Source organism: Psittacula echo, assembly GCF_963264785.1.
Source record: "Psittacula echo genome assembly, chromosome: 13".
In the NCBI taxonomy this organism is placed as follows: domain Eukaryota; kingdom Metazoa; phylum Chordata; class Aves; order Psittaciformes; family Psittacidae; genus Psittacula; species Psittacula echo.
This window is the reverse complement of record NC_137749.1, coordinates 1,847,065-1,871,744: the sequence shown is the minus strand read 5'-3', so window position 1 is coordinate 1,871,744 and position 24,680 is coordinate 1,847,065. Positions and strand designations below refer to the sequence as shown.

Here is a 24,680-nt window from a genome sequence, read left to right as displayed (position 1 = left end):
GCCGCCGGCCGGCCCGGGGCGGGGGTGAAGGGGCCGGTAGGAAGCACGGGGCGGGGCCGGGCCCGGTGTCCGGAGCCCGGGGAGCTGCGGGAAGGGAGCGGAGCCGGTCCGGTTGTGCGTGTTCCAGTCCCGCCCCGCCGTGCCCAGGGTAGGGGGGCCCCAGCCCGCTCCTCGCCTGAGGGGAGGGAGCCGCGGCCCCGGCTCTGGGAGCGCCCTGCCCGCGGTGAGGGACTGAGGGAAGGGGGGCCCTGCCCTGCGGCCCCGGGGCACAAAATGGCCATCGCGGCGGTTACCGAGGCGGAAACGCGGCTCTGTGAGAACTGGTAAGAAATGAAACTGAGCGCTGGGGGCGGCTCCGTGCCGGCACCTTCCTTCGGGCGGGATCGGCGGTGCGTTCCCTCCAAACGCTATGAAACACTGGAACGTGCGGGCTAATTATGAACGTATTATCCTCTAGAAACGTTTGGGGTCCGGGCTTTACCTTGCATTATAATTTTTCCAACCTTTATTGAAGTTTGTGGGTTAACAGGCGACTGAGCAGAAACCAAAGGATCCAAACCAAAGCGTTCGGATAGGAATAAAGATGTGAATTTGATGAACGTGACCTCCACGAGTCCAAGTTTTCCTTTAGGAGCTACACGGCTCAGAAGCAGATGTGAAAATAGAGTCAGTAGGAACGTATCGCTGTGGCCTTGTTTCTCTTTGATAACAGTTCTCTTCGCAGCAGCTCCGATGTCAGTAATACAGTCACTGGTAACGATGAAACCTGGGGAGTGCACCTGGAATAGAAGCAGCTACAGAAATTCACTTATTTTTTTCTCAGAGATACCAGAATCCAAACAAGTTTCTTGCAACATCAGGGGAGTTGGTTTGCAAGCAGCGACTTTGTGCAGTTGAGCCACTGCTGTTGGACTTTGTTGCTTTGCCAGGGCATTGGCTGCTTGGGATCTGACAAGGGAGAAAACTGAACGTTTGTTCGTTACAGAAGGCTTGTAATGACCTTCCTTTGTGATATGGGAGGCACTGAGAAATAGGTTATAAAGTTCATGGTGGTGTTTTGAAGGCTGATTTCTTGGGAGGAGAGGATGGATGATAGGTCCATCTGGAAATGATGCTCCCTGCTTGAGGCAGGAATAAGGACAAAGCTCCCAGTGCCTCAGTTATTTTTGGACCCTTTGTGTTTGTAAGCCTTGCATCCTCCTCAAGATAGGAAAATATGTGTCTTAGAAATGAGTTGGGAAACTTTGGCCATGGAGTAAATTCAGTTACTGCTCCTTCACTGAGCAGATCTGGCCTGACAGGGTCTGATATTTATATTCTCTAAGCCGAACTCTGTTCAACCTCTCACAGCCAAGTTATTTCAGGAAGAAACTTTTATCTTCTCAGATTAGTTCATGAACTTAAACCTGGTGATAGCTTGTTTATGATTCAAAAATTGCCTTTCACATAAGGAAATGAATCCACTTTGATTTTATCTTAATGCAGTGTGAAAGTTGTGACTTTTTAATGCTAATATCCCGCTATAAAGGAACACTGAGGCCTGGCTGGGCTTGCCTTTCTTTTTAGTTACCCACTTCTCTAAACTATGAATTCATAGAAAGCTTTCTTAGGATTTTATCATTCTTATGAAAAACTGCTTGGGATAATTATTATCAGTGTATTTTCTGCAAAGTGACCTCTGTGACTCTCTCACAGCAAAAAGGACATCCCTGCTGTTAATTTCATCATCCATGAAATCCACTGTAGCAGAAATATTGAAGTATGCTGCTACTGCAGCGAATCCATCCCAAAGTCTGAAATGAAGAACCACATTGAGTCTGAGCACGTGCAGGTGAGAAACAAATGTCTCCTCTAACGTTGCTGACTTCTGTGGCAATTAATCTAACGAGGTCTGTTTATTGTAGGTTACCTGCAAGTGTAGGATGAAGATGGAAAACAGTCTCCTGAAGGATCATGAGGTTGGTGGACTTTATATTATTAGACACTTGGAGGGGGTACTCTATGGTGTTTCCAAGCTCTGATTCTAGAGCCAAGACATTTTATTGACCTGTGCTTTCTAAATTCAAACTCTCTGACAGAAGGTGACTGGAAACTGCCTTAAAGTGGTGGAACCTGCTCAAGTCTTCCTGTCAAAGGGGTACCTGTGCTAATTGGTGATTTTGTCTTTATTAGTGATCGAGATGAAAAATGCTAATTCAGAAGTACAGAACATGATCAACTTGACTTTTTCTATTCCTTTAACATCACACAGTTCTGACTCTGGTGCACTCATTATGGGAGTTTTAATAACTCATAATATCCAAGCAGGCTTGTAAAATAGCCTGTAAAATGAACTAGACTAGGACACAGTGGGATTTCTGAGTTTCTGAATCCTGCTGGCTGCTGTCACAGGTAATCCTGTGAGGAGAAAAGGATTTTCTTTAAGATTAGTTCAGTTTAAACCCTGCAAGCAGTTTATCCTGCCTGTTTGTGTGTAGTGCTTTTAGTTTTGTTTGTAAAGCAAATGATGATGCATTATTGCAGCATCTGCAATTATGACATGTATTTAATCCATGTTTAACCCCTTTTGAAGGGCAACTTAGCACTTACTTGTCACTCAGTAGGGTAAAGAACATAGGCCAGCAATTCTTGTTGAGTAGCAAATGAGCTGTAGATCTCTTCCTTAGCAGAACAGGCACTGACATGTTTTTAGCAGTGCTCAATGAAATGTGATTAATACTGGATTTCAAGTCTGTATCTGTAACAAGTTCAGGACTGTAACTTCAAAAAGCACAATGTGAATCTGCTGTCTAAGCAATACAGGTTAAAAAAACCCATCTGAGTATTGGGAGTGCTTCAGTTGGCACCTTTATGACTGCACAGGTTACACAACACATTTTTCTTCTATTTTTCACGTCCTATCTTATTCCAGGCTGTTCTTCAGTGTAGCTTTGAGGCTGGCTGAAGAAACAATGGAGCAGTCAGCTCCTAAGCAAACTGAGAAGCTCCTTTCACCTCTGCCTCAGCCTTCCATAGGTGAAAAATAATCCCTCTGTTCTATTCCCAGGCATCAGCGTGCCCTCTGCGTCCTGCCCTCTGCCAGTACTGTAACATACAGCTTACGTTCAAGGAGCTGCTGGACCATGAAGTTTACTGTGGGGCCAGGACTGAGCTGTGTGCAGGATGCGGTCGTAACATCATGGTGAAGGATCTCCAAGAGCATCCTCGAGTCTGTGGGCAAGAGGTGAAGCAAGTGAGAGGAAGCAGAGCAGTGGCTCGCTTTGAGGATGAGGATGTAGTTTTGTGTGCCCTTCGAGACGTCAGAAGGCAACTCAGATCAGGTAACTACATTGGGCCTGTGTGGAGAATGCCCCAGAAAAGCTCATTTATAGCAGCTGTGTAGGAGATAAAACCCTTGGAGACATTAGCAGAAGAAATATTTCAGCAGTAAAAAGAAAGCAAAAAGGAGGTAAGGTGGAGAGAAGGGCAGTAACTGGCTTCTAATGTGACATTTGCCACTTGATCCAAGTGTAAGGTCTTGGAATTGCTTTCTGTGAGAATATTGAATCATGGAAGCTCCAGAGGCACTGTGGGGCTGTTCTGCTGTGGAATAGATCTACAAAGGTGTAAGCCAGCTGGATGGAGGACTATGAGGTACCTGGAGTGAAAGCCCAGTTCACTGCCTGTTCTTTTGTCTCTAAGTGTCTAGCTTAACAATGAAATTGGAGTTGTTTGCTCACTGCAAATTCTGTCCATTTTTGTTCAGCAGCTGCACTGCTCTTTCCTTCAGTTAAGGGTAGGTAAGAGCCGGACGTGGGTTCCCATGTGTAGTACAGCACATTTCAGCAGGAACATCCTGTTTGGCCATCACTGAGATGATTATCAATGCCTCTGCCCTTTCCTAAGCCCCTAATCTCTTACCTCCACATGCAAGGGATCACATCACACTTCAGACCCAGCTTTTCCAGGAGCTGAATTCATGTTCTGCTGTGGGCTATGTGGAGGGTTTCACACTGCAGAATCCTAACTTACAGTCTTTGCTCAGCTTGTAGGAATAACTTCTGGGCTTAAATAATGAAGCTGAATAATCTGGAGAGCTGTAGCCTGTAGGTCTAAAGAGTGTTCACAAGGGGTATTTTTATGCATGTGGGAGCTATATTTAAAATTCTCACATAATCAGTACAAATGAAATACCAGAGAGACTTGAAATAGGCCAGCATGGGTGAGGAGCACTGAGCGTGTCTTTAGGCATCATGGGCTGAACCTTGAGCCTGGCTTTCTTTTCAGTGGGGCTTTCCTACCAGAAACCATGTAATGGTTTTCTTCTGGACATGTTTAATGCCCACTGTTGTCACGTGTAGTATCAGTAAAAGGAATTTGTTTTCTCCTTGAGATACTGAAAAAAGTGTTTCAGCCTCATAAAAGGGATGAGACTACAGGCTGTGAGGTGGACCTTGTTCACAGTGTAGCTCCCAGAAGGTTCCTCAGTGACTTTGTAAAGCTCCCAAGAAGCTCAAGTTCAAGCTTTTGGAGTAAGAGGAATGACTTCCTTCTGTTTCTCCTTTTGACTAGTTACAAACAAGAGTAGGCTGACTTCACCACCTTCCTCCTGAATTTGATACAGGCTTTGAGTGCTGAACTCTGAGTGTGTCCATGTGAAACCCTCCTGGTTGAGCTGTTCTGGTGTCCAGGAGGGTACTGCTTGTTGCTGGCTTAATGTTCTCTCAAATTTATACTTGTCTTTTGAAGAGAATGAACTGGAGCAGTTGGGGAGAAGTGAAAGTGCTCATTCTGCACTTGATGAGGAGTGGAGCCCTGACTTAGACTACGCGTTGGCTCTCAGCCTCCAGAATGAGGATCATCAGCACAAGAACACTGCTGCTGAAATTCCCAGTGACTTCTGGGAAACCTGCTACACCAAAGAGTCTGTGTCATCTGCCTGTCGTAATGAAAGAGACGAGTTGGATACCTTCTGTGACTCTTTCATGCCTTCTAGCATGCCAAACCTCGGTAAAAGTAAGTGTAAACATCATTGTTTCCTTAAAGTTTGAGGGGAGGGAGAAGGAAAGAGAGGATTCCTGGATTGGGAATGTCAGAGACTATCGAGGTATTTTAAAATGCAAAATTAGCCTCTTTGAGAGTCCCTCTAAAGCAAGACAGCAGGGGAGGAAGAAATCAAAGCTGTAGTGAATCTCTGACCTTGGTATGTGATGGGAACTTCATAACAACTGAGTAGGTGATAAACATGAAGGGAGGACCTGGGGGAGGCCTGAAGTTCCAGCTTGTGTTGAAAGGAGAAGTGGTACTAAAGGGTTTATTAAAGGCAGTAATAGGCTTTTTTACAAGACTATTTGATACATCTTTGTCCCCAAAACATTGTTCTCACTCTGAGTGATGTGAATTTGCTCATGTGGAATTCAGCAAGTGGGACCAGAGTGACTGTTTCCATAATGTTTGCTTCTGTTGCTGCCCTGGTGCAGAGCAGGGGCCTGCTGCTTAGGGATTTTGAGGGTAAGTCAGTCCAGCTGCATCAGACTGCTCCATGGTTGAGGGTGTAACTGTTACTTACTTTGCAGATGAGGTCATCATGTTGCCGTGTGAGTTTTGTGAGGAGCTCTACCCTGCTGAGGACCTGATTCTTCACCAGGTTTGGTACTTTCTTGGATCTAGGGGTTGACAGCAATTTGGTCTTTGCAGAGTGTGGCTTTTCAAGTCAACCTGTGCTCAGCAGGAGGGCTAATCTTCCCATGTTCCTTGCATACAGACAGGTTGTAACCCAGCAAGTGCCTTTGCCTCGTTCAGTAAAAGAAGTTCTTCTCCAAATCCATGGGAATACGATGGTCTGCGTGCTGGTGGGTCCAAAGGCTTTGGATCTCTCTCTTCATCCCAGCCCCAAGCTGTCCAGGCAGAGGAAGACATTATTATTCCCTGTGAATTTTGTGGCATCCAACTGGAAGAGGAGACACTCTTCCATCATCAGGTACTAAACTAACCAGAGCTTGATCTGTTGTGTCACATCCAGTTGTTCAAGGACTATGCCAAGTCCTTGTTGTGGCATGTAACTATGCCCCGTGTCAGATCTTCTGAAACAAAGCCTCTTGGGTCCCAGGTAGAATGTTGGGCTATGCTGAGGCTCTCACTGAAAAGTAACTACTGTTCGGAAAGCTCACAACTAAGCAAAAGGCCCTGAAATTGCACAATATAAATGTTTGATTTGAACATAAAAGTGATGTTTGAAACCAGGATGTGTGAATCAGCTCAGGTGCGAGAGGAGCACAAGTGTGTAACCTGTGTAGGTGAGGGAAGGAAGTAGAGAGTACAGACTGCAAATCTAGGAGGGTAGATGTGAAGAGAGAGGGTGGGTAAGGTGTGAACATAGTGGAGGCTCGGCCGGAGGGAGAAGCGGTGGGTTGAGAAAGTGATGGGTGGTGCAGAGTATTCCAGTTCCTCATTGTCTGGTACTTTCCATGTGGAAAGAACACCAGCCCCTGGCACTGCTGAAGCTGTTACTGCTGCCCCAGAACACGGGGCAGGTACCGAGGAGACTGTTTGGTGTTTCAATGCTGCTGTAGACCTGAAGAGCAGATCTGGGTTGTGCAGGGAAGAGTCAGTCCTCTGGGATTTGCTCCTGTTCCAGCCAAGTGATGCAAACACATCTCTCACATTCTTACAGTCCTAACTAGCAACTAGTGAAGCTGTTGGGTTTGCTTGTTCTGGGCCTTTCCTCTCCTAGGGAATAGTAAAATCACTACTAATAGGAATGAGATCTGATGAAGCTTATTTAAAATCCACTCCCTATTGCAGTTGGCTCTTGGAAGGCTCTTTTTTACCCTCACCTCTCTCACCACTTTGGATATGCAAAAGCTGCTTTCTCTACCAGCTTCTGGTGCTTGTTAACTCTTAGTGACTGGAGCCGAGTTGCAGCAATAGGGTTTGCTTGCAGACCACATAAAGGACACCCCATCTTTAAAGTTTTACATTCCACACAGTGATTTCCGGTACCTGATGAAGGTACCAGATGGGTTTTCCTTTCTAGTTCCTGTTTTTGCTCTGTCCCCTGAGTCTCATTTTGTTGTTCCTCAGTGTATTTCAATTGTGACTTTACAACAAGTGCAGCCAACAGGGGAAGTTGTGTGGGCAGCATGACTCAGAAAGCACTTTTCACTTGCTTTTAGTCCTTGGAGCTATCATTTAAACACTCAAATGTGTGTTCTGCTCCAGCACCACTGTGACCTGCGCCCAGCCAGCCCTGCCACCAGCTTTCCATCTTGGCAGCCACCATCTCCACGGGCCAGCAGAGACAGAAGAGGATCAGCAGAGCTGGCTCGGAGACGGGCCCGGCCTCAAGGTGAGGGCAGAACAGAGGCTTAGACGTGCTCTCCTTTATGTCTGCAGGAGCACCGCATGTCCCAGGCTCAATGTCTCTTGCTGCATTTACTGTTCCTATTCAGTGCTGTATTTTGCCCTCCCAGGAGATGTTTCTGCTTGGAGCACAGGCAGCTTTGGGCAGCAGGAGCTGAGCTGTCCTGCACGAGGGACCGCATCCCGGAGTAGCACGGCACACGCCAGGAACGCACCCCCGACCTCTTCCATGAGAGCTGGAGATGCTCCTGCCTCCAGAGGGAAGCCCAGGAAGGCGTTTGGCAATGAGGGGAGGCCGAGGAACAGAGACACAGGCGAGCCTGTGGGTGGGATAACACCACGTGTGAGACCTGCTCAGAGCTGCCATTCAGAAGGCTTCACATCCAGCACCATCAGAGCTTCACCAACCCAGCCAAGGTACCACCTTTCCAGTTTCAGGCCTGCCCTAAGGGGTCAGTGGTGCTGGAGGAGCAAGCTTTGCTCTGTCAGAAGTAGGGGTATACACACCCTTAGGTCTGGTGTGCTCTGAGCTGCAGCTGACAGTGACGAACCCACTCCTGTCCTCGGCCTCACTTCCCCACAGCGTAAATCTGAATTCCTTCCTGTTTATTTGCCTGTGACTGAAAGGGTTTCACTCAGTTTAATTGGGCTGTGGCTTGTCTAGACAAGTTTCAAACAGCAAACTCAGGCTTTTATATCAAAACATGAATGGAGAAATTGGTCACTAGGAGAACACATAGGATAATGCTTCATCATCTGTCTGTTGCCGTGCTCTCACTTTTGCTTCTTTGCATAGGATCTGGTTCTGTTGCTGCAGTCAGGGTGCAGAAGCATGAAGGGCTTCCAGAGGCTCCCTGCTGGGAGGGACCTGTGTCTGCCTGCATTGAGGGCCCTAAAGCTGGGGGTAGGCTTTCCTGCCTCTGAATGTGTCCCTGTTCACCCTCCACAGGACCAGCAATGGAGGAGGAAGGAGCCCTGGGGCATGGGAGTGTCCAGGCAGCCTCAGGTGCAGGAACACCAAGGTAAGGCTGGGGCTGGGAGGGCAGGGCCTGGCTGTTACCCTCATGGTGGCTGCAGCAGGACCATTTAGCCCTTTCATTGAGGGTTCCTTCAACTGCTTCTGACCAAGTGCTCTTTGATAACCTCATTTTTACTTTGTTTTCTCCCCTTTCCTCAAGGCCAAAGCTCGGAGCCCAGCACGTGGACAGGCAGAGGAGCAGAGACCCACCACCCACGGGAAGCACGTTTAGCTCTACACAGTTACTACACCTTCTACTACTTACTTCCCCGAGCGCAAGTAACCTCCTCTATTGCCGTGTCATTGAAGGCTTTCTATGAATTTAAATTTTTATAGGCAGTGTTTTATATATATATGGCTGTATTTTTGACAGTGTATTATAGGCTTTTACTGCTGTGCTGTGCACTGGACCCTATCCCAAGACAGCAATGTGGGCAGCACCTGCATTACGTTTCCATGGGGCCTCTTTGTGCCGCCCTGTGAAGGAGTTTTTGCCATTCAAGGCTGGGAGCTCAGCTGGGTTCTTTTGAGGGTAGGCTCTGGCTCAATGCACCACAGGGTCAGGGGTGGAACCCCAGGGGTTGGCTCACTGCATCCCCTGATGCTCTGTACGGTGTCTGCCTGAGGTGCCCGGCCTGGGTGCTCCCAGGGGGCACAGTGAGGGGGTTCTGGGTGGCACAGGACAAGCCCTAAGCCCATGGGGTCTTTGCAAATGCTTTCCCCTGCTCTGTTAGAGTCCAGGCTTTTAAAATTCCTTGTAATAAACTTTATCTAATGCTGTCCCCAAACCCTGTGCAGCAGCGATCTGTTCTGAAGCCATGTGTGACCAGACACAGTGGCCACGTGCATTGCACTGTTTGTACCTGCGTTAGGTCCTTGCTAGTGTTCACAGCTCTTGTGCTTTGGGAACAGGCAATGGAAAAGCTGGAGGTCTTAAATAATGACCATGGGCACCAGCCTTATTACTCAGGTAGCACAGATGGCATGAACAGGGCTAATGAGCCCATCACTCTTCAGGGCGGGGCTGGAGGCCTTGGCAGTTGCCACAGCACAAAGAATGACAATGGTTGGAGGGAATCCTGCTTCTAAACTAAAGTCATTTTGTGGATGCCTCCACCAAACTTCAGGGTTTATTTGTACAAGAAAAGCAGAATAAAGGTATTTAAACCCGGTGGCAGTTCTGGGGAAAGCCACTGTGGCTCAGTGAAGGGCTTGTGGGGTGGGTAAAGAGACGTACCGGCACGATGGTGCAAGACATTTCCATTTCTGTTTCAAGTAAATACAAGTTCCAGCATCTTGACCCCAAAGAGTGGGATTTCAAAGCAGGCAGCCTGCAGCTCTAGCAGTGGCGGGTTTCTTTAATCATCTTTAATGATCTCCAGCCCCAAAGAAGGACACAGGAGAGCCGAAGGGAGGGCAGGAATCACCTTTATGCAGTGTACACTCCATGGCCAAGAGCACTGACCAGGTTAACGTCGTGTGCAGGACAGAGGTGGACACGCGTCCAGCTAGAACCAGGCCCCTGCTCCAGCACTTTGCCATTATTTAAGTATAATTTTACATTCTGAATGAATATATATTAAAAAATAATAATAATCATCACAAACCAATCTTTGCTTTGACAAACAAGCCTATTACAGACAATGTCAAGTTCATTTAAAGCACGAGGAAGTAATGATGATTAGAAAAGCTTTAATTAAAAGGCCATTTGAGCAACAGTCGAACCGCTGCAGCGCTTCCTTCCTTGGAGCAGAGAACCCTGGAGCCACCCTGCCCCAGCACAGCTCAGCTCCGGCGCGGGCGCCCTGCTCCTGAAGGAATGGGAGTCCATGAAGGGTGGCGTTGGCGCCGTTGGTCCTGGCTCAGCAGCTTCATTTACACCACGAGGTGTAAACGGTGTCGACCAAGAGTTTGTTATTTGTCATCATAAATAATTAACTGTAATAAATACGGATCAAGTAACGGGACAGATGCTCCTTGAGGGCAGGCAGCGGGCTCGGAGACGGGCAGCAGCAGCTCCTTGTTCACGGCAGCAGTCACGGTGGGAAGCACCAACACACCGAGGTCCGTGCCCGCACGCCCACCCTGAGCAGTCCAGCCTCGGGATGGGAGATTTACACCCAACACAAACCACCCCTCAGAGAGAAACCCAACCAACATTCCACACACTTCCCGGCAGCACCGGCCTGGGCACGTGCATCCCCGCGGGACTAAGCCGCTCCGAGCCGCTCCTTCTGCTTCGCTTTGCCCCTGGACTTCGTAAACTCCACGTTTGCGCTTACTCCCAGTGATTTCTCAGCTACATTTATGCTTCTACCAGGAAATGGACAAGAATCAAGAGTAAATATTCCTCCTCTGTGCGCCTGTTCTTGGCAGGGGCAGGACACAGTGGAGGGTGACAACAGCGTTCCTAACCATGGGGTTTGGAGACTCCGCACGCCACCAACTACCTCTACAAGTGGTGCACACGTTCCATTCGCTCACAACAAGAATACACACACTCGTGCAGGCTTTGCTCCCTTACTCACGCTTTATCTTCCACGTACCACACGCGCATCATTCCCAATATTCACAATAATATACAATAAATACAGCTTTTCCACTCCCGTTACCACCGACGAGCCCCATCAGTGTACGGTGTCTTTAATGGGTAACACCAACCTGGAGGTGCAGTGACACCCGCACCAGCGCTGACCTTCACGTGGTTGACGTGTGCTGAGCACGGAGGAAGGGACGGGACGATCCTGAGCTTCACTCACGTGGTGCTGAGCCGACCAGCAACGTCCATCATCGCTCCTGGTTCCTGCTTGTGTTGGGTTCCAGGTGCTGACCACAGCAACGCTGTTCCTTGTGCAGGGGAACATACACCGGGGAAGGACGACACAATGGGTTTATGCAGTGCCTTGAAACCGCCCCTGAACGTATCGCACCCCATACAGGAGTTAACTGAAGGGAACTGTTCTCTCTCCACAGTCTGCCGTTATAATAAATAGAAGCTTTATCTCCAAAGGAATGAGTCGGTGCCTTCCCCCGCTGCATCCTCCTCCTGGTGCCACGGTGCCAGGAGGATTTGTTCTTAGAGACAGATCATTTGTGAGGACAAACTGAGCTCCGGGTGCCTCGCCACGCGCTGGTCCTTCCTTCGGGATGAGGATGAAGTCACAGAGCTGGTGCTGGGGCCGTGCCTCTCGCACCGTACAGAGAGGAGCCGTTTTGCTCTGCTAACATTTTAATTACAATAAATTACTCTGTTACGAAGCCAAGCAGAAGCCAAGAACACAGAGGGCAAGAACCCGACTCAATCACAGCCCTTTCACTGTTCTCTGTTACAACTCCTCCTCATCCCAGTGTCCAGCTGAAACCCCCACTGACCCGGCAGCGATGCCTGCGCTTGCTGCTTGGTTAAATACAAGGACAAGGCAACGGCAGAAGCGACCCAGCCTGAGCACAGGACGCTTTGCTCTAGAAGCTTCCGCCAGACGTTGCGCACGGTCTCTGCCCGCAGCAGGAGCGGCACCAGCTCCGCTCCCGATTCAATTCCCTCCCAGCACCCCAGATTTCCCAGTTTTGAACTCAAAACATGCTCCAGGGGGGAGTGATCCACAAGCCTCCACCTCCAAGCGCTCCCGGTCTCGGCCCCCCCTTGCTTGCGTGGTGCTGGCAATGGGGTGATCTCCTTTTAAGTTACAAAATCAGAAAGGTGCGTGGGGAAAGGCTTCTCGGAATTAAATCAGACACAAACTGGTCTTTACTGAGCTATCCTACAGATATTCCACAAACAAGGCAGCGAAATCACCAAGTCCACCACAAAGTCTACAGATACAAAATGTCCTCCAGGAATCAACGGGAACAGAAAGGTCAGAAAAGACATTAACCTCCAGCTCATCCCTCAGCGTTACAGGAGGCGGATCCGTACGGCAATTGAGGGGTTTCCAACGGTGGCGGTGCCTTGGAACCATCCCACAGGCCCCTCCGGCTCCCTCAGCCGCTGAGGGGATCCTCCCGGTAGTGGATGGCGTAGCGGAGCTTCTCCAGCATGATGTCCAGCGAGGAATACTGCGGGAGCTTGATCATGAACATGCACGTCTCGACGCGGATGTACCGCGAGTCTGGAGAGCCTGCGGGGAAGGGGCCAGAAGGGGTTGGATGCACCAGCACTGCCCACGGCTGCCTGAGCCCACAGTGAGAAACAGCAACATCAAACCCCAGCCTCTCGTATGGCTCCTGAACCTTCTGTGCTGCTCCACTGCCCTCGGGCCAACGGCCTTCCCAATCCTTTTAACAGCATCTCAGACAAACACCGTGTCACACCTCTCAGTGGCTTCAGAGGGCAATGTTTTACATTAATATTTAAATAAATTTAAATTAAATCTTAAATTGTATTCTTACATGGTTTAAACCCAAGTTCTCTCCTTATTTACAGCCATAACAACCTGCCACTCTTTTCACAGAATCCCCCACTGGTTTGAACTGAAGGGACATTAAAGCTCTTCCAGCTCACCCAGGGACCCCTTCCACTGGAGCAGCTTGCTCCAAGCCCCTGTGTCCAACCTGGCCTTGAACACTGCCAGGGATGGGGCAGCCACAGCTTCTCTGGGCACCCTGTGCCAGCGCCTCAGCACCCTCACAGGGAAGAGCTTCTGCCTAAGAGCTCATCTCAGTCTCCCCTCTGGCAGGTTAAAGCCACTGCCCTTGGCCTGTCCCCATGTGCCAGTCATTGCGCATGAGACACCAGTTTGAGTGGAGAACAGTTGAGCTGTGAGCAGGATGGATTCTCTCCCTGGCAGCCCCTGGTCACTCACCTGCAGCTCCATCAGGGGGGGCAATTTTCATGGGGTATGGGGGGACATGGGCAGTGTCGGGGCCCCCATCCTTGCATGGGCACGTGAAGGGGATTCGCTCCTGGTTGCAGGCGAACTTGATGAACTTGCAGAGCTCCTCCTGCGTGAACATCTCCAGCGCGCTCCAGAAGAACTCGATGTGCTGGTCGGTCTCCATCAAGCCCACCTGGTACATGGTGTGTGCCTGCGGGGAAAGAGCAGGATGTTCCCTTCTTCTCCCTTCGGAAACCTTCCCCACTTACACTTCAAAGGCTTGGAAGGGGAGGGCAGACACCTTTGGCCACAGAAGCTGCAGCTCTGCTCACCTTGAGGAACTCCAGGTTGATGTAGGGAAGCCCACAGGTCCTCAGCTCCATCTCCAGAGGAGTCAGCGTGGTCAGGAGCTGCAGGGGGATGATGGAGCCCAGGCCAGCGCGCACCGCAGTCATGCACTCCGGTGTCTGCAGCTCCCGCATCCGAAGGCTCCTGATCGCTGTCGCGTACACGTCCTTGTTCTCCCACCTGCAAGGGCAGGGATTCAGGCTGGGAAAGGAGAGCGCCTTGGAGCCCTCCTGCCTTGCCCCACACTGCTACAGACAGAAGCCTTATGGGGAGTCTGTGCTTGTGAATAACCAGGAGTGAGCATTAAGGTAAGTGCATCCTGATGCTTCCCAATTTAATTCCTCTTTCCTCCTCTCACACTCACCCATTTCTCACACCCCTCGTACCTGTGGGTGCTTGCTGACACCTACACGAAGTGGAGCAGCACTACCCTTCACCTGCCTCTATAGAGCAAAAGGCAGTAAATGGCACCAGTGCTTCCACATTCGTGCCAATTGTAAAGCCTTCCCAGATCCTTCCAGCCTTCAGCTCATCGCAAAAGCACCTCTGGAGAGCCTGGTGCTTGGAAAACAATTCCAGAAATGCTTCTTTCCCATGTAACCCAGTGCAGCATCCTGCCAAGGAGGACACTGCTGTTACTTACCCCACGGGAATGTGCCGGCCTCGTGGACACAGCTCCACCTCCTCCCCTGTCATGGTCAGGTAGGTGAACTTGCAGCAGGGTTTGTTAGGGCAGTCGGGGCTCTCCGTTGCCAGATGCTGGGAAGCAATTTCTGCACACAGAGCTTCCAGCTCTGTCTCGTCATTTATCTGTCATGAAACACAGGACAGGGATCTGCCACCCAGCACACTGCACTGCGCTGGTCTCATGGGGTCACTACAGCGTACAAAGTGCACTCGCTGCGTCATTTGGAGGCACTGTGGACAGTGAAGGCCAGTGATGGCTCTGGTGGTTCTTTACTGGTTTATCATGGGCAAGCTCCAGTAAACACTTGAGAAGCCTGAGCTCTGCTGTGCCTGGCATTGGAGGAGACTGAGCAGCTTTTCTAAGCCATCAGGATGTAAAATCCTGCATCCAGGAGGAGTCAAAACCCTTCAGGACCCTGCTCACATGAAAACCAGCTGCCGGCTGTGAAGCCAATGGCTTCCACATTGGGCAGGCAGGACCATCAGTGCCTACTGGAGCAATGGGCTCGTGTGGAAAGAAGGAGCGGAGAGGAAGAAGGTGACTCACGTTCTCAAACTTCTTGACGTAGTTGTAGGTGAGGATGTCAGCTTCCTGGAGATCAACGTCTGCATCCAGTGGCTCTCCCACCAGGGTCTTCCAGAAGGAGGGCAGGAGGTCAAGCGGCAGAGGAACGTCTGCTCGGATTGCAATACCCAAGAGCTGCCCAAAGAAGTGGAAGAGCTGCTCCTCCGCATAGGTGATGGGGCTGGGAGTCAGGATGTACTTGCCCTGAGAGAACAGAGCAGGTTACCAGGCTTGTGAAACCCGGATCTGAGCGTGAGGAACACTGCCCGCAGAAGGACATTGCCCTTTTGGGCCACAAACGGATTTGCTCAGTGCAGCATGGAGCCTGTCTCACTTATACAGTGAGATTGTATCATGTTATCACTTACTGGTCAAAAGCAATAGATAGAAATAGAGCTGGTGTCCTCGAGGGCCCCACAGTCACAAGCTGTTAAGCAGCAATCACAGGACTTCTCTGTATTTGTATTTCCAGTTTGGTATCTAAGTATTTCAGCTGTGGAATGTTCTCGAGATACAGCCTGGACATCAAAGCCAGGTTTGCCATGTAGCAGGGTCTTAAGCAGAGGGGAATGATCTCTTTCTTGCTCTGAGCATCCCTAGGAAGGAACTATACCTCAACTACTGTAAAGTCTTTGGGCCATAAGCTTTATCGTGTTTCTGTAATACATCTACTGCACTAAATATGCATTAAATAGCTCAGATGGAGCATCTTATTCTACCAGCAATGCAACTGACTTCCCTGGTGACACTGCAGAGTAATACCAGCAGAATATGACTTCACTAGCTTGGGACAGACAACCTCTAACTCAGACAACTGAACCAGATTCACCCTAAGTAAGCTTCACCTGGGAGTCTTAATTCTGCTCCACTTTGCAGCTTTGACTCCATGGCTGCTTCTTCAAGGACCTGCAGGACCAGGTGAAATGGACTTGAAGCTTCTCTCTATCACTGACTGTGTTCTACTCCAGTTCAAACACGTGCATTCAAAGAGAGAAAAGCAAGTTCATTTCTTGCACTGAGATTATCACACCTTATTCTTATTGACTGCAGAGCTGGGGCACAAGAGGAGCAGGGAGAGTGAGGAGCTCTGCAGCTCTTTACAGACTTGCCAAAGGAAGTGACGGAAGGATCCACCTGCAAGAGAGAGGGGCAAAGTCATGAAATGCCCTCAGCCTCCTTCACTGCCTTTCAGCCCAGAATCTGCCATTCCTGAAATCATGTTTCAAGCCTCAGATCACACACTTCACCTCTGGATGCACAGACACATGGCTTAATCGAGGCTGGGGTAGATGCCAGCCACACCAGCTCACTACTCACGTGCAAGTCCACACATAAATGGTCTAAATACATGTAATGAATACCCATTGAACTGCTTCCTGCTGCACTCCTAAGTGCTGCTTTGTCTTCCAGCACCCTGTGCAAGATTAGCACCAACATTTGTTACACCAGTTGGGCTGCAAATGGAATTTGTTACTTGATTAGAAGATGAATGGTGCTGTCTTCATCACAACGGAGTCTTTCCAAGCTCACTGCACTGCGGCAATGCCTCAGAACTCATTACAGATGCTGAGCTGTAGAGGTAACATTTATCTCCATATATATACTGTCAATAAGCACTACAGACCTTAAAAGAACAGAATTCCCCTTGGGAGAAGGCATCAAAGAGCCCCTTGTTCAGCTAATGGGTGCTCACGGAGGAGTTTTCTTTACACAACTGACAGATGACACTACATGGCAACACAAAACTCATTTTGGGCTTTTCTTCTCTAACCCCATGTGCCCTCATGAATCCCCTAAGGAAGCTCTTCCCACCAGCACGCAGAGGCTGCACTAACTGGGCAAGCAGCGGTCCATTTTCTGTGACACAGCTGATACCTGCTTTGATACCCTATCTATTATTCACCAGATCTGCAAAGCAATGTTTTCTCAGCTCTTGTTTGAATCAAGTCTCTTCCTGGAGCAGATCAACCCATGTTGATGCAAGGGAGCCTGCAACCCCAAAAGGAGTCGGTATCTAAAGGGAGCTGGACAGCATCCATGTCAAGATTATCTTACAAAATGAAACCTCACAAATGAAAACAGAGTCAGGAGAAGATACAACAATCTCGTGGAATAAAGCACGATTCTTGCTCAATGCTTTCTGTGGCAGAGCAGTGCTCCTGGGTCACAAGAAGCCTGTCCATGGAGGGTCAGTGAAATCAGGGCAGTTAATGGTCTGCTCCTTTATGAGGCTCATTCTTTCAACCAGTCACGTGGAGGTTATTTATGTGATTACAGGAAATGCTGTGCATCTCCTCATGAGAAAGAGGAAGATGCAAAAATTAAGGGCAGTTTCGAAAGCAACAACCCCCTGATCACACTCAATTCCCATTTCTGTCTCTTCAGCTTGGCCGGGACAGGCAGAAGTTCATACTTCTGAAGGCAAGTTGAAAGCAATTCTCAAAACCACTTCGCTTGGACATTTTTAGTTGTTAATGCTCTTCTATTCCCTGATGGCTACATTACGTAATGCACCTTATACTAGTACCTAATGGCACCTTAACCTAGTGGCTACACAACCTCACATCACTTTAACCATAAAAACCACAGTGATGTTACCCAGCTCACTGCTAACAAGGAAGTGCTTAAAAAAAACCCCAATCATCTTTGTTGTCAGCACAGTGTGGGTTTACCACGGCCAAGCATCAAAGCCACCTGAAGAGACATTCTTCCTAAATGCTTTTAACAACGTATTATTACGTTCTTTACTTGCTGCAGTCGGAGCTGCAGCCACACTTCCTGCTGTATTAGCAAAGATAGAAATGAACCACCTGGCTTGCTGAATTCTCGGAAGCTTCACTCTTTTCCATCTGCAAGACTACAAACGCCACAAGGGTAACGCTGCTCTGGAGGAGTTAACATGAGCCACGTTCTGGTGAAGACTTGGCTTCCACCTGGAGCCAGTTCTCATGGCTGTACCCGATGTCACCAATCACTTGGATCTCAACTCACTTGTTCCATGGACCTCTTCCCCTGTGAAGCGGATGTTGAAAGCATAGGTAGGGTCTCCCCCGCTGGCCAGTTTGACGCAGAGCTGTGAGGATGGCACGCAGGCGAGCTGCCGTGCAGCCTGGCAGAAGTAGGAGTTCTCTGAGGAACGGATCTCCCCTGGTTACAAAGGAAAGGTACAATTACAATCCTCATACGCAGAGGAGTTTGCACCAATACCCACACTAGGTTAAAAACAGACCCAACTGGTTGCAATGGGTTCAAACGGGTTCTGAACAGGAGCGATGTTTCCCATACCTCCAACGATTTCCAAGGGATCCAGGGTGATTTCTGGAGCTGCGTGATCGGCAGTTCTTTGCACAGTGGCATTCAGCACTCTGTTCATTACAGTCACTTTTGTGTCATAAAAGATTAAACCTAAAGAAATGAACACATTTCAGTGCAGTTCATTTATCCTTCTACACTCTTGTTTTCTGAAACTCTCTAGTGGACAATGGCCGAACAATAGTTCCACCTTCACCCGGTGGGTCAGATGTGGCTAATCCACATCTTTTTCACTTGAAGTATGTGTTACTGGTATTTACCAGAAGAAGTGCAGTGGGTTTGAGCACTGCTGGACACAATTCTAAGGGTATATAAATAGATCCCAGTAACCCCACCAGAAAGCAGAGTGAATTTCTGTAAATCAGAAGCACTTTGCCAAACAGCTCTCAGGAATCTGAGATGCTTTGACAGTAATGGTAGAGGCAACAAAACAGGAGAGAAACCAGGGCTGTCACATTGCACCATAAATAGAGGCTCTATAAAGACAAATCCCTGAATATTCTTCACTTCCCCTTGCTGGGTTTATAAGGTGTTTTTCTCGGTGGGCCAATATAAAAGCCACTTACAGACACTGATGCCTCTGGTGAATTCTACATTTACTTCTCCAGAAGAAAATGAGTTTTGGAAATGTAATGACCTAAATCCTGGTTTCGTTGTTAATGGAGGCTTGTAAAAAAGACTTTAAATACTGATGCTTGATAAGAATTTCCTTGATCTAATTCTACAACTTCAATGACAAGGAGGATGCCAACAGATCACGTTCCCCAGGATCTGACCTTTGGCCTCCTGCAGCAGTGCAGCGATGCTGTTCACGTACATCTCTGTCTGCCGAAGCTCCACCAGCGGCAGGAAGAACGTCTCCAAGGTTGTGTTGAGAGACTGGAGCAGTGCAAACCGCAGGCGTAGGCTTTCAACAGGAACATCTGAGGTGGGAAACATCCAGTCAGAAAGAATTCCCTACCTGCTGCAAAGCCACCTTCCCTGCAGATTCACTCCAGGAGCCGCACAAGCCTCCTGCTGATGCCTGCACGTCAACAAGGGGACTGAAGATGCAAGAACAGCCATGATCCACGATATTCCCTCCTGGATCTTGAGTCTCTGGGTGTCTTTTAGCATCACTGAATTTGCATTATCTGGAGATTGTTTTAAGGGAACTTAGTGCTTAGAACAGGATTTAGGTGAATAAAGCCTGCCTAGGTCCAGACTTGAAACCCAACCTTCCTTCCCCCTCCAAGCTGAACTCACCAGGTAACTTCCTCCTCCACCCTGATCTAGGATTTGTGCTTGGAGAGCAGAGAACAGCACAGTGTGTTTCTAACAATGCTGCCAAAGGCACCACAGTGCCCAAGCACACCCAGGGAGGGAGAAGACCCAGACTCAGTGTTCCCCTCGGCCCACAGAGTCCAACCTGCAACCTCCAAAGGAACATTTCAGCTGCCTGAGCGACAGCCAGGTTGTTCAGGAGCACTACCCAGCTCTTCCAGTGAGGAAAGCCCCTATGCAAACCATCCACACATACTCAACAGACAGGAAATTCTAGGATCTGCTGCATCAGCTGGATCCAAATAAACTTCATGGGGATGGAGTCGTGCTGGTGTAATGGCAAGGTGACGACAAAGCCTGTTAATGTACTGGACAAGGGCTACATCCATTTCCAGGGTCCATTTGCGGGATGCTTTCTGAGCATGTCTTGCATCAACGCAGGCACACCTGAAACATAAAAGGTGTAAGACCTGTTGAAGCCTAACTGCAGTACTGCCTACTAAGAGCAAGTTGAGCACAACAGCAGGCTTGTTCTGCTTCTCTCCCCGTTCCTTAAGCAGAGCTGTTTCCTTACAGAAATTCCAGCTTGAGAATAAGAACTGATTTATCATCTGCTTTGCCTCATTGTTACTAATTAATAAGACAAAAGGAACTGCCCATTAAGCTCACTCACTGCACTATCTTCTTTATGCTCTGAAGCAGATAAAGGAGAAGGGGATGTGGCAATTAGCTTGTGGCTTGACACAGGGAGATAAGGAGGATTCATTTAAGGGACTTTCTTCCTGTACAATATTAACAAGGAAATAACTGTGCCCTCTTCTACATTACCACTGACCCAGCAGCAGCACTGCCAGTTTAAACAACCACCCAGTGCATGGAATAGAAAGCTGTTGTGGAAGAAAACCACAGACAGATGATCTACAATGCTCACCACGCCAATGTATTGTCCATTTGGAAGCTATGAAGGACAGCGTGGCATATGATTTTGTTAGCTATGTTGCATACAAGAAAGTCAGAACCTGCATTTGGACAGCAGTGACTTTTTAAGCATGTTTTAAGAAAACAACCACACACTGGTTAAAGCTCCTCGGAGCAGGAACATTTGGGATTGAGTCAGCACAATGAATCAGTATCACCTTTACAAAACGACTTGCAAACCCCACCTTTCAAAATGCAGATCATATCCACAGGACAGAATAGCTCTCCACACACTACGGATGTCCTGCTTAGATCGGTCAACCACAAATCTGTGAAATCCATCCAGGGTCAAATACTTCTCCTCAGGAACTGACAGCAAAGATACAACCATCAAAGAGTTAATGACTTACTAGAGAGTTTACACACCACATAGGAAAATGGTTTGCCTATGAGGTGTCACCTGCCAGCTTTCTCCTCGTTCTACCCATCCCACCATGGCTGCTCTCTCCAGTAGTTCTAACCATGTTATTCAGGTCCAATCTGGCCTTTGGTAAAGGCTGCTCATTCTTTCCTTTCAAGGACACCAATTCCCCAGCTGCCCTCTGGAACAGCTCCACCGATGCACCTAACCAGGTATCAAGAATCAGTACTTGGCTGAATGCTGAAATTCCTCTCTTCTGAACTAACCTGGCATTTCCTACAATGGAGAGCAGAGTCCAAGCTTGTGCCTATTCACTCTCCTACCTGACTAGGGAAACAAATATCAAGCGAGAACCTGGAACTTCTCCGTGTCATGGCATGCCTGTGCCATTTCCTCCGTGGACAGAGTAGTTATGAGGCACCTGAAGCTTCTCTTTCATCCAATTTTCCTCTTGTAACTTTATAATTTTTCTATCTAAGTTGAGAAACATGATTTAAACCCACCTAGTTCAAGCCCATGATATCCTAATCCCCCCCTGTACAAAACAAGCCTCGAAACTCTTGGAAAGTCAGTTCCCCACCAATGCACTCGCATGGCCTACGCACACTGTTGCATGAATGACATGAGCACAGTTTGCCTTCACTTACGTTGAGTCCAGATTTAGATATACAAATCAAAGCAGCATTTTAAATCACTAAAGTAATTACGTTGGCCTCATTAAAACCAAGGACAAACCAAATCTATCACGACATCATATAAGCATATCAACACAAAAAATGTATTTCAATGTAATACCACAGAAGAACTCCATACAGCTGCTACCTTCTTGTTTCTTTGTGGGAGACTTTTCAGGGTCCTTCTCTTCAGGTTTGCTCTTCTCAGGAGATTTGGGCTTTACAGTAGGTTTCTTCTCACTTAAGGCTGTTCGGCTGAGGGACAAATGGAATGTTAGGATGCAAGCTTTCTTTGATCTGTTCAAGAAACCAAAATGTTCCTTGAAGGTCTTCCATAATCTCAATGTTACATTTCTCTCTTCCAATCCATACATTGGAATACAGAGAGGGAGGGAATAAAAAACTGGATTCCTGAAGGGAAATCAAACACGTTGCAACTGTCAAAAGGCTGAAGGCACCAACCTGACGCTGTTGAGCATAGACTTCTCCTTTGTAGGTGGTTTAGTAACCGGGCGCTTGGTGCTCACAACCTTCACTGGGTGCTGTTCTTTGCCTGCTTTGTTGTACTTGCTCTTGTCAAATTTTGGCTTGGGCACACCATATTTCCTTAAAATCTTCCAAGACAGAAAGTGAATAATTACCCAATGCTTTCAACTAACACAAGAAAGATGCTGAAAAAGCATTTCCAAGCACTACCTGAGTAAGCTGGTCCTCCAGCACCTTCTTTGGAGGGCGGACATTTGTGAAGAACAAGTGAAGAAGGTTTCCAGGAGTCTGAGAATTTATCTGCTCTTTGCTAAGATAGATATCAGCGACCTTAATGGGTTTGGCTGGAGTTAGGCTCAGCATTTGCTCAGAATGGACACAGCTTTTAAAGATTTCTGTGAGGACTTCCCGAGCTCCTGGCACCAGTTTCTCACCTAAGTATTAAAAACAAAGGCAATATGGTACAAAATGCCACAGACAACTGCTTAGAACTTGAAATGTGAACAAGCATTTTGCATTGAGCTGAACGCCATTGGCTCTGAGAACATCACTGAGAAGTAGCCCTGCAGACCTGACCTTTCTGCAGTCTAATACCCCATTTATGAAAGAGAACTGAATGCTTTCTCCTGCTTTGGCCACATACTGTAATTATTATTTGAGTACTTTAGTGGTAATGAAAAAAGTAGCTTCTTTATGATGCCAGTATAAAAATGACATTGTGGAGGTACACCCTGACTATCAATTGAACAAGCAGTCAATAGAACTTCCTGTAACTATTAATCCTCCTCTCTCCTCTGATTCAGGGTTCTGGCCCACGCCAGGTGTATTGGGGCTGTATAGCTTTCATGTTGTTAAGAGAATATAAAATACTAACTGCTCTATTGCAACAGTTTCTACTCTAAAATTATGCTGTGTCTAAAAAACGCTACTAACCAACCCAGTCAGTAGATTTTGGGGGTTGTTGGGGAGGTTCTCGTGGGGTTTTTAGGGTTTTTAGTTCTGTTTGATTAGCTGTGAGGACAGCTGAGCAATGTTCAGATTGCAGATAGCTGCTTGCCGGCTGATGAGAGGGAGGAAACGTGCTGTGAAATTAAACTTACTCCTTGGCTCCCCCTCAATGTCACCCATCAGTGAATGACTCACACTGGATTTACAGTAGGAAGAAAAATCTGAGCCCTGTATGTCCCCCCCCTCAACATGCATAAATGAGATAAATGCCAATATGAAAACCACCTACCTTTTATTGACTTATCATTGAAATAATCTTCTAGTGCTGGGCTCCCTTGTGTGTCAAATAAGCTCTGATTTACAGTAGAAACAGTTAAAATCTCTTCAGTTGACATTTCCATCAGTTCATCTTCACCATCGAGACTTGACAAACCAATGAGGTCACTGCTATTAAACAGACTGGCTCGGATTTTCTCTATTTTAGCTCTTGACCTTATCTGTACAAATAATGAAATGAGTTACCCGGAATTCTGACACAGCAAAGGAACTTCTATTTGTATCAATTTGGGTCTTATACATTCTCCTCTTCCCAAGTAAACAATCACTCTTACATCTCTTCCAGCATTCTTCTATAGCAATAATTCAATACCAGAATTCAGGTTCAGCCTAGAAAGCATCGTTTTAAGAACACCTGGCTACTGAAATCACCATGCTATGAGTTAATCAGGCACGGCTCTGAACCAGCTATTCCATCTCTCTGTCTGGAGACATCCCTTAGAAACAGCAGATAGGAAGTTGAAAGTTTCAGGTAGGTAACCTGTCATTATCTGCAATTCTGCTGTCCTTGCTTTGATTCTCCACTTAGAAAAGTGTATTTAAATTAGCACAGGCCTTGAAGTCTCAGCTGCACAACTTGGGAACAGGAACAATAACATCCTTTGATTCCAAGAATAACCACCATGCATCATTATCAGAACAGCTACAGACTTGGAGTAGGTTTCAATGTGAACATGCTGACAGCTTTCTGTACACACTTCATGGTTTACTTCAAGTCTGGTGTCTTCATTTCAATTAATAGCTCAAGAATAGCAGCTGAAGGTTTTCTATCTGAATAAACTCCTTTTCTTCTAAAAGCAAAACAGATACAATCCCAGACTACGCAGAAACGGCTCTCTACATTCACAAGCTATCAGAAATGGCTGTGCTTATGTGAGCTCCAGATAAAGCTGCAGCATGCAGTCTGTGTAACAACAGGGAGGAAGGGTTCTTATGCGTAGCTGAAAACCTGGAGTGATCTGGCATCAATGACACGCACTCACAGTGCTTTGAAAAATTAATTTGGAACCAGCCATCGACATAATCATGTCTCCTAAAGTAACTTCATAGAGGAATCTGTAGCTGGTTTAATATGCGAGAATGTAGTCATTAAACATTAAATAATTGCCTTGCTGGTCAAATTAAAGGGCCACTTATCTCTAACTTAATCTCCAGTAATGTCCAGTAGCAAATCTTTGAAGCAAGTTTTATATGAAAGAGGAAATTAATAGATCTTTTCCTTTATATATTCCCTCAGCCTCCAGAAATCAGTTTAAAGATTTCCTGAATTGAAGGCTGCAGTGACTGCTGTGCTTAAGAGCTTCCAATTTGCACATCCTCCATGAACTTAATCTCTTAGGAATTAATTTATACTCTTGGCTTCTGCAACAGCTTGTGACAACAAGCTCTACAGCTTGGGTCATGCAGGAGCACTTCCTTCTGGTTTAAAATTGCCACTTGGTAACCCCACTACTAGGTCCCCTCTGTCCTTTGAGAGGCAGTGAATGCTCCTAAGACTGAATGGTACAGAGAAATTCAATGCAGAATGGAGTTCTGTGTTCCTCAGCCA

At 47.6% G+C, this 24,680-nt stretch overlaps 2 protein-coding genes across 10 annotated transcripts in view; one reads left to right on the top strand and one right to left on the bottom strand.

The window, feature by feature from the left end:
• Window positions 1-53: 53 nt before the first annotated feature.
• On the top strand, window positions 54-12,319 carry TRAFD1 (TRAF-type zinc finger domain containing 1). The gene is made up of 11 exons (XM_080628942.1): window positions 54-323; window positions 1,696-1,831; window positions 1,905-1,958; window positions 3,047-3,320; window positions 4,729-4,995; window positions 5,556-5,626; window positions 5,744-5,959; window positions 7,201-7,327; window positions 7,452-7,758; window positions 8,291-8,363; window positions 8,520-12,319. Exons 1-11 carry the CDS (start codon window positions 274-276, stop codon window positions 8,589-8,591), a joined length of 1,647 nt encoding a protein of 548 aa, XP_080485068.1. The 5' UTR covers window positions 54-273; the 3' UTR covers window positions 8,592-12,319.
• HECTD4 (HECT domain E3 ubiquitin protein ligase 4) overlaps window positions 11,457-24,680 on the bottom strand; it is a 71,657-nt gene continuing 58,433 nt past the window's right edge. For 3 of the 9 annotated variants that reach the window (XM_080628936.1, XM_080628940.1, XM_080628934.1), the window contains 15 exons: window positions 23,085-23,292; window positions 22,058-22,281; window positions 21,824-21,975; window positions 21,483-21,616; window positions 20,512-20,635; window positions 19,605-19,795; window positions 18,862-19,008; window positions 18,059-18,178; window positions 17,765-17,920; window positions 15,804-15,907; window positions 14,756-14,977; window positions 14,165-14,331; window positions 13,506-13,722; window positions 13,162-13,384; window positions 12,326-12,477 (listed from right to left, as the gene is read on the bottom strand). In XM_080628936.1, coding sequence (XP_080485062.1) covers window positions 12,341-12,477; window positions 13,162-13,384; window positions 13,506-13,722; window positions 14,165-14,331; window positions 14,756-14,977; window positions 15,804-15,907; window positions 17,765-17,920; window positions 18,059-18,178; window positions 18,862-19,008; window positions 19,605-19,795; window positions 20,512-20,635; window positions 21,483-21,616; window positions 21,824-21,975; window positions 22,058-22,281; window positions 23,085-23,292 — 2,526 coding nt within the window. In that variant the 3' untranslated portion in view covers window positions 12,326-12,340. Of the gene's footprint in view, window positions 11,581-12,234; window positions 12,478-13,161; window positions 13,385-13,505; window positions 13,723-14,164; window positions 14,332-14,755; window positions 14,978-15,803; window positions 15,908-17,764; window positions 17,921-18,058; window positions 18,179-18,861; window positions 19,009-19,604; window positions 19,796-20,511; window positions 20,636-21,482; window positions 21,617-21,823; window positions 21,976-22,057; window positions 22,282-23,084; window positions 23,293-24,680 lie in introns of those variants that run through there. The other 6 variants (XM_080628938.1, XM_080628939.1, XR_013957955.1 and 3 more) reach the window with 5 other exon arrangements.

What these genes read in the sequence shown, in the direction of transcription:
- TRAFD1 (XM_080628942.1), top strand. Translation starts at nt 274, where the DNA reads ATGGCCATCGCGGCGGTTACCGAGGCGGAAACGCGGCTCTGTGAGAAC. An exon ending in CATGCCAAACCTCGGTAAAA is followed by an intron (nt 4,996 to 5,555) that starts GTAAGTGTAAAC and finishes CTTACTTTGCAG; the next exon opens with ATGAGGTCATCATGTTGCCG. An exon ending in GCTTCACCAACCCAGCCAAG is followed by an intron (nt 7,759 to 8,290) that starts GTACCACCTTTC and finishes CACCCTCCACAG; the next exon opens with GACCAGCAATGGAGGAGGAA.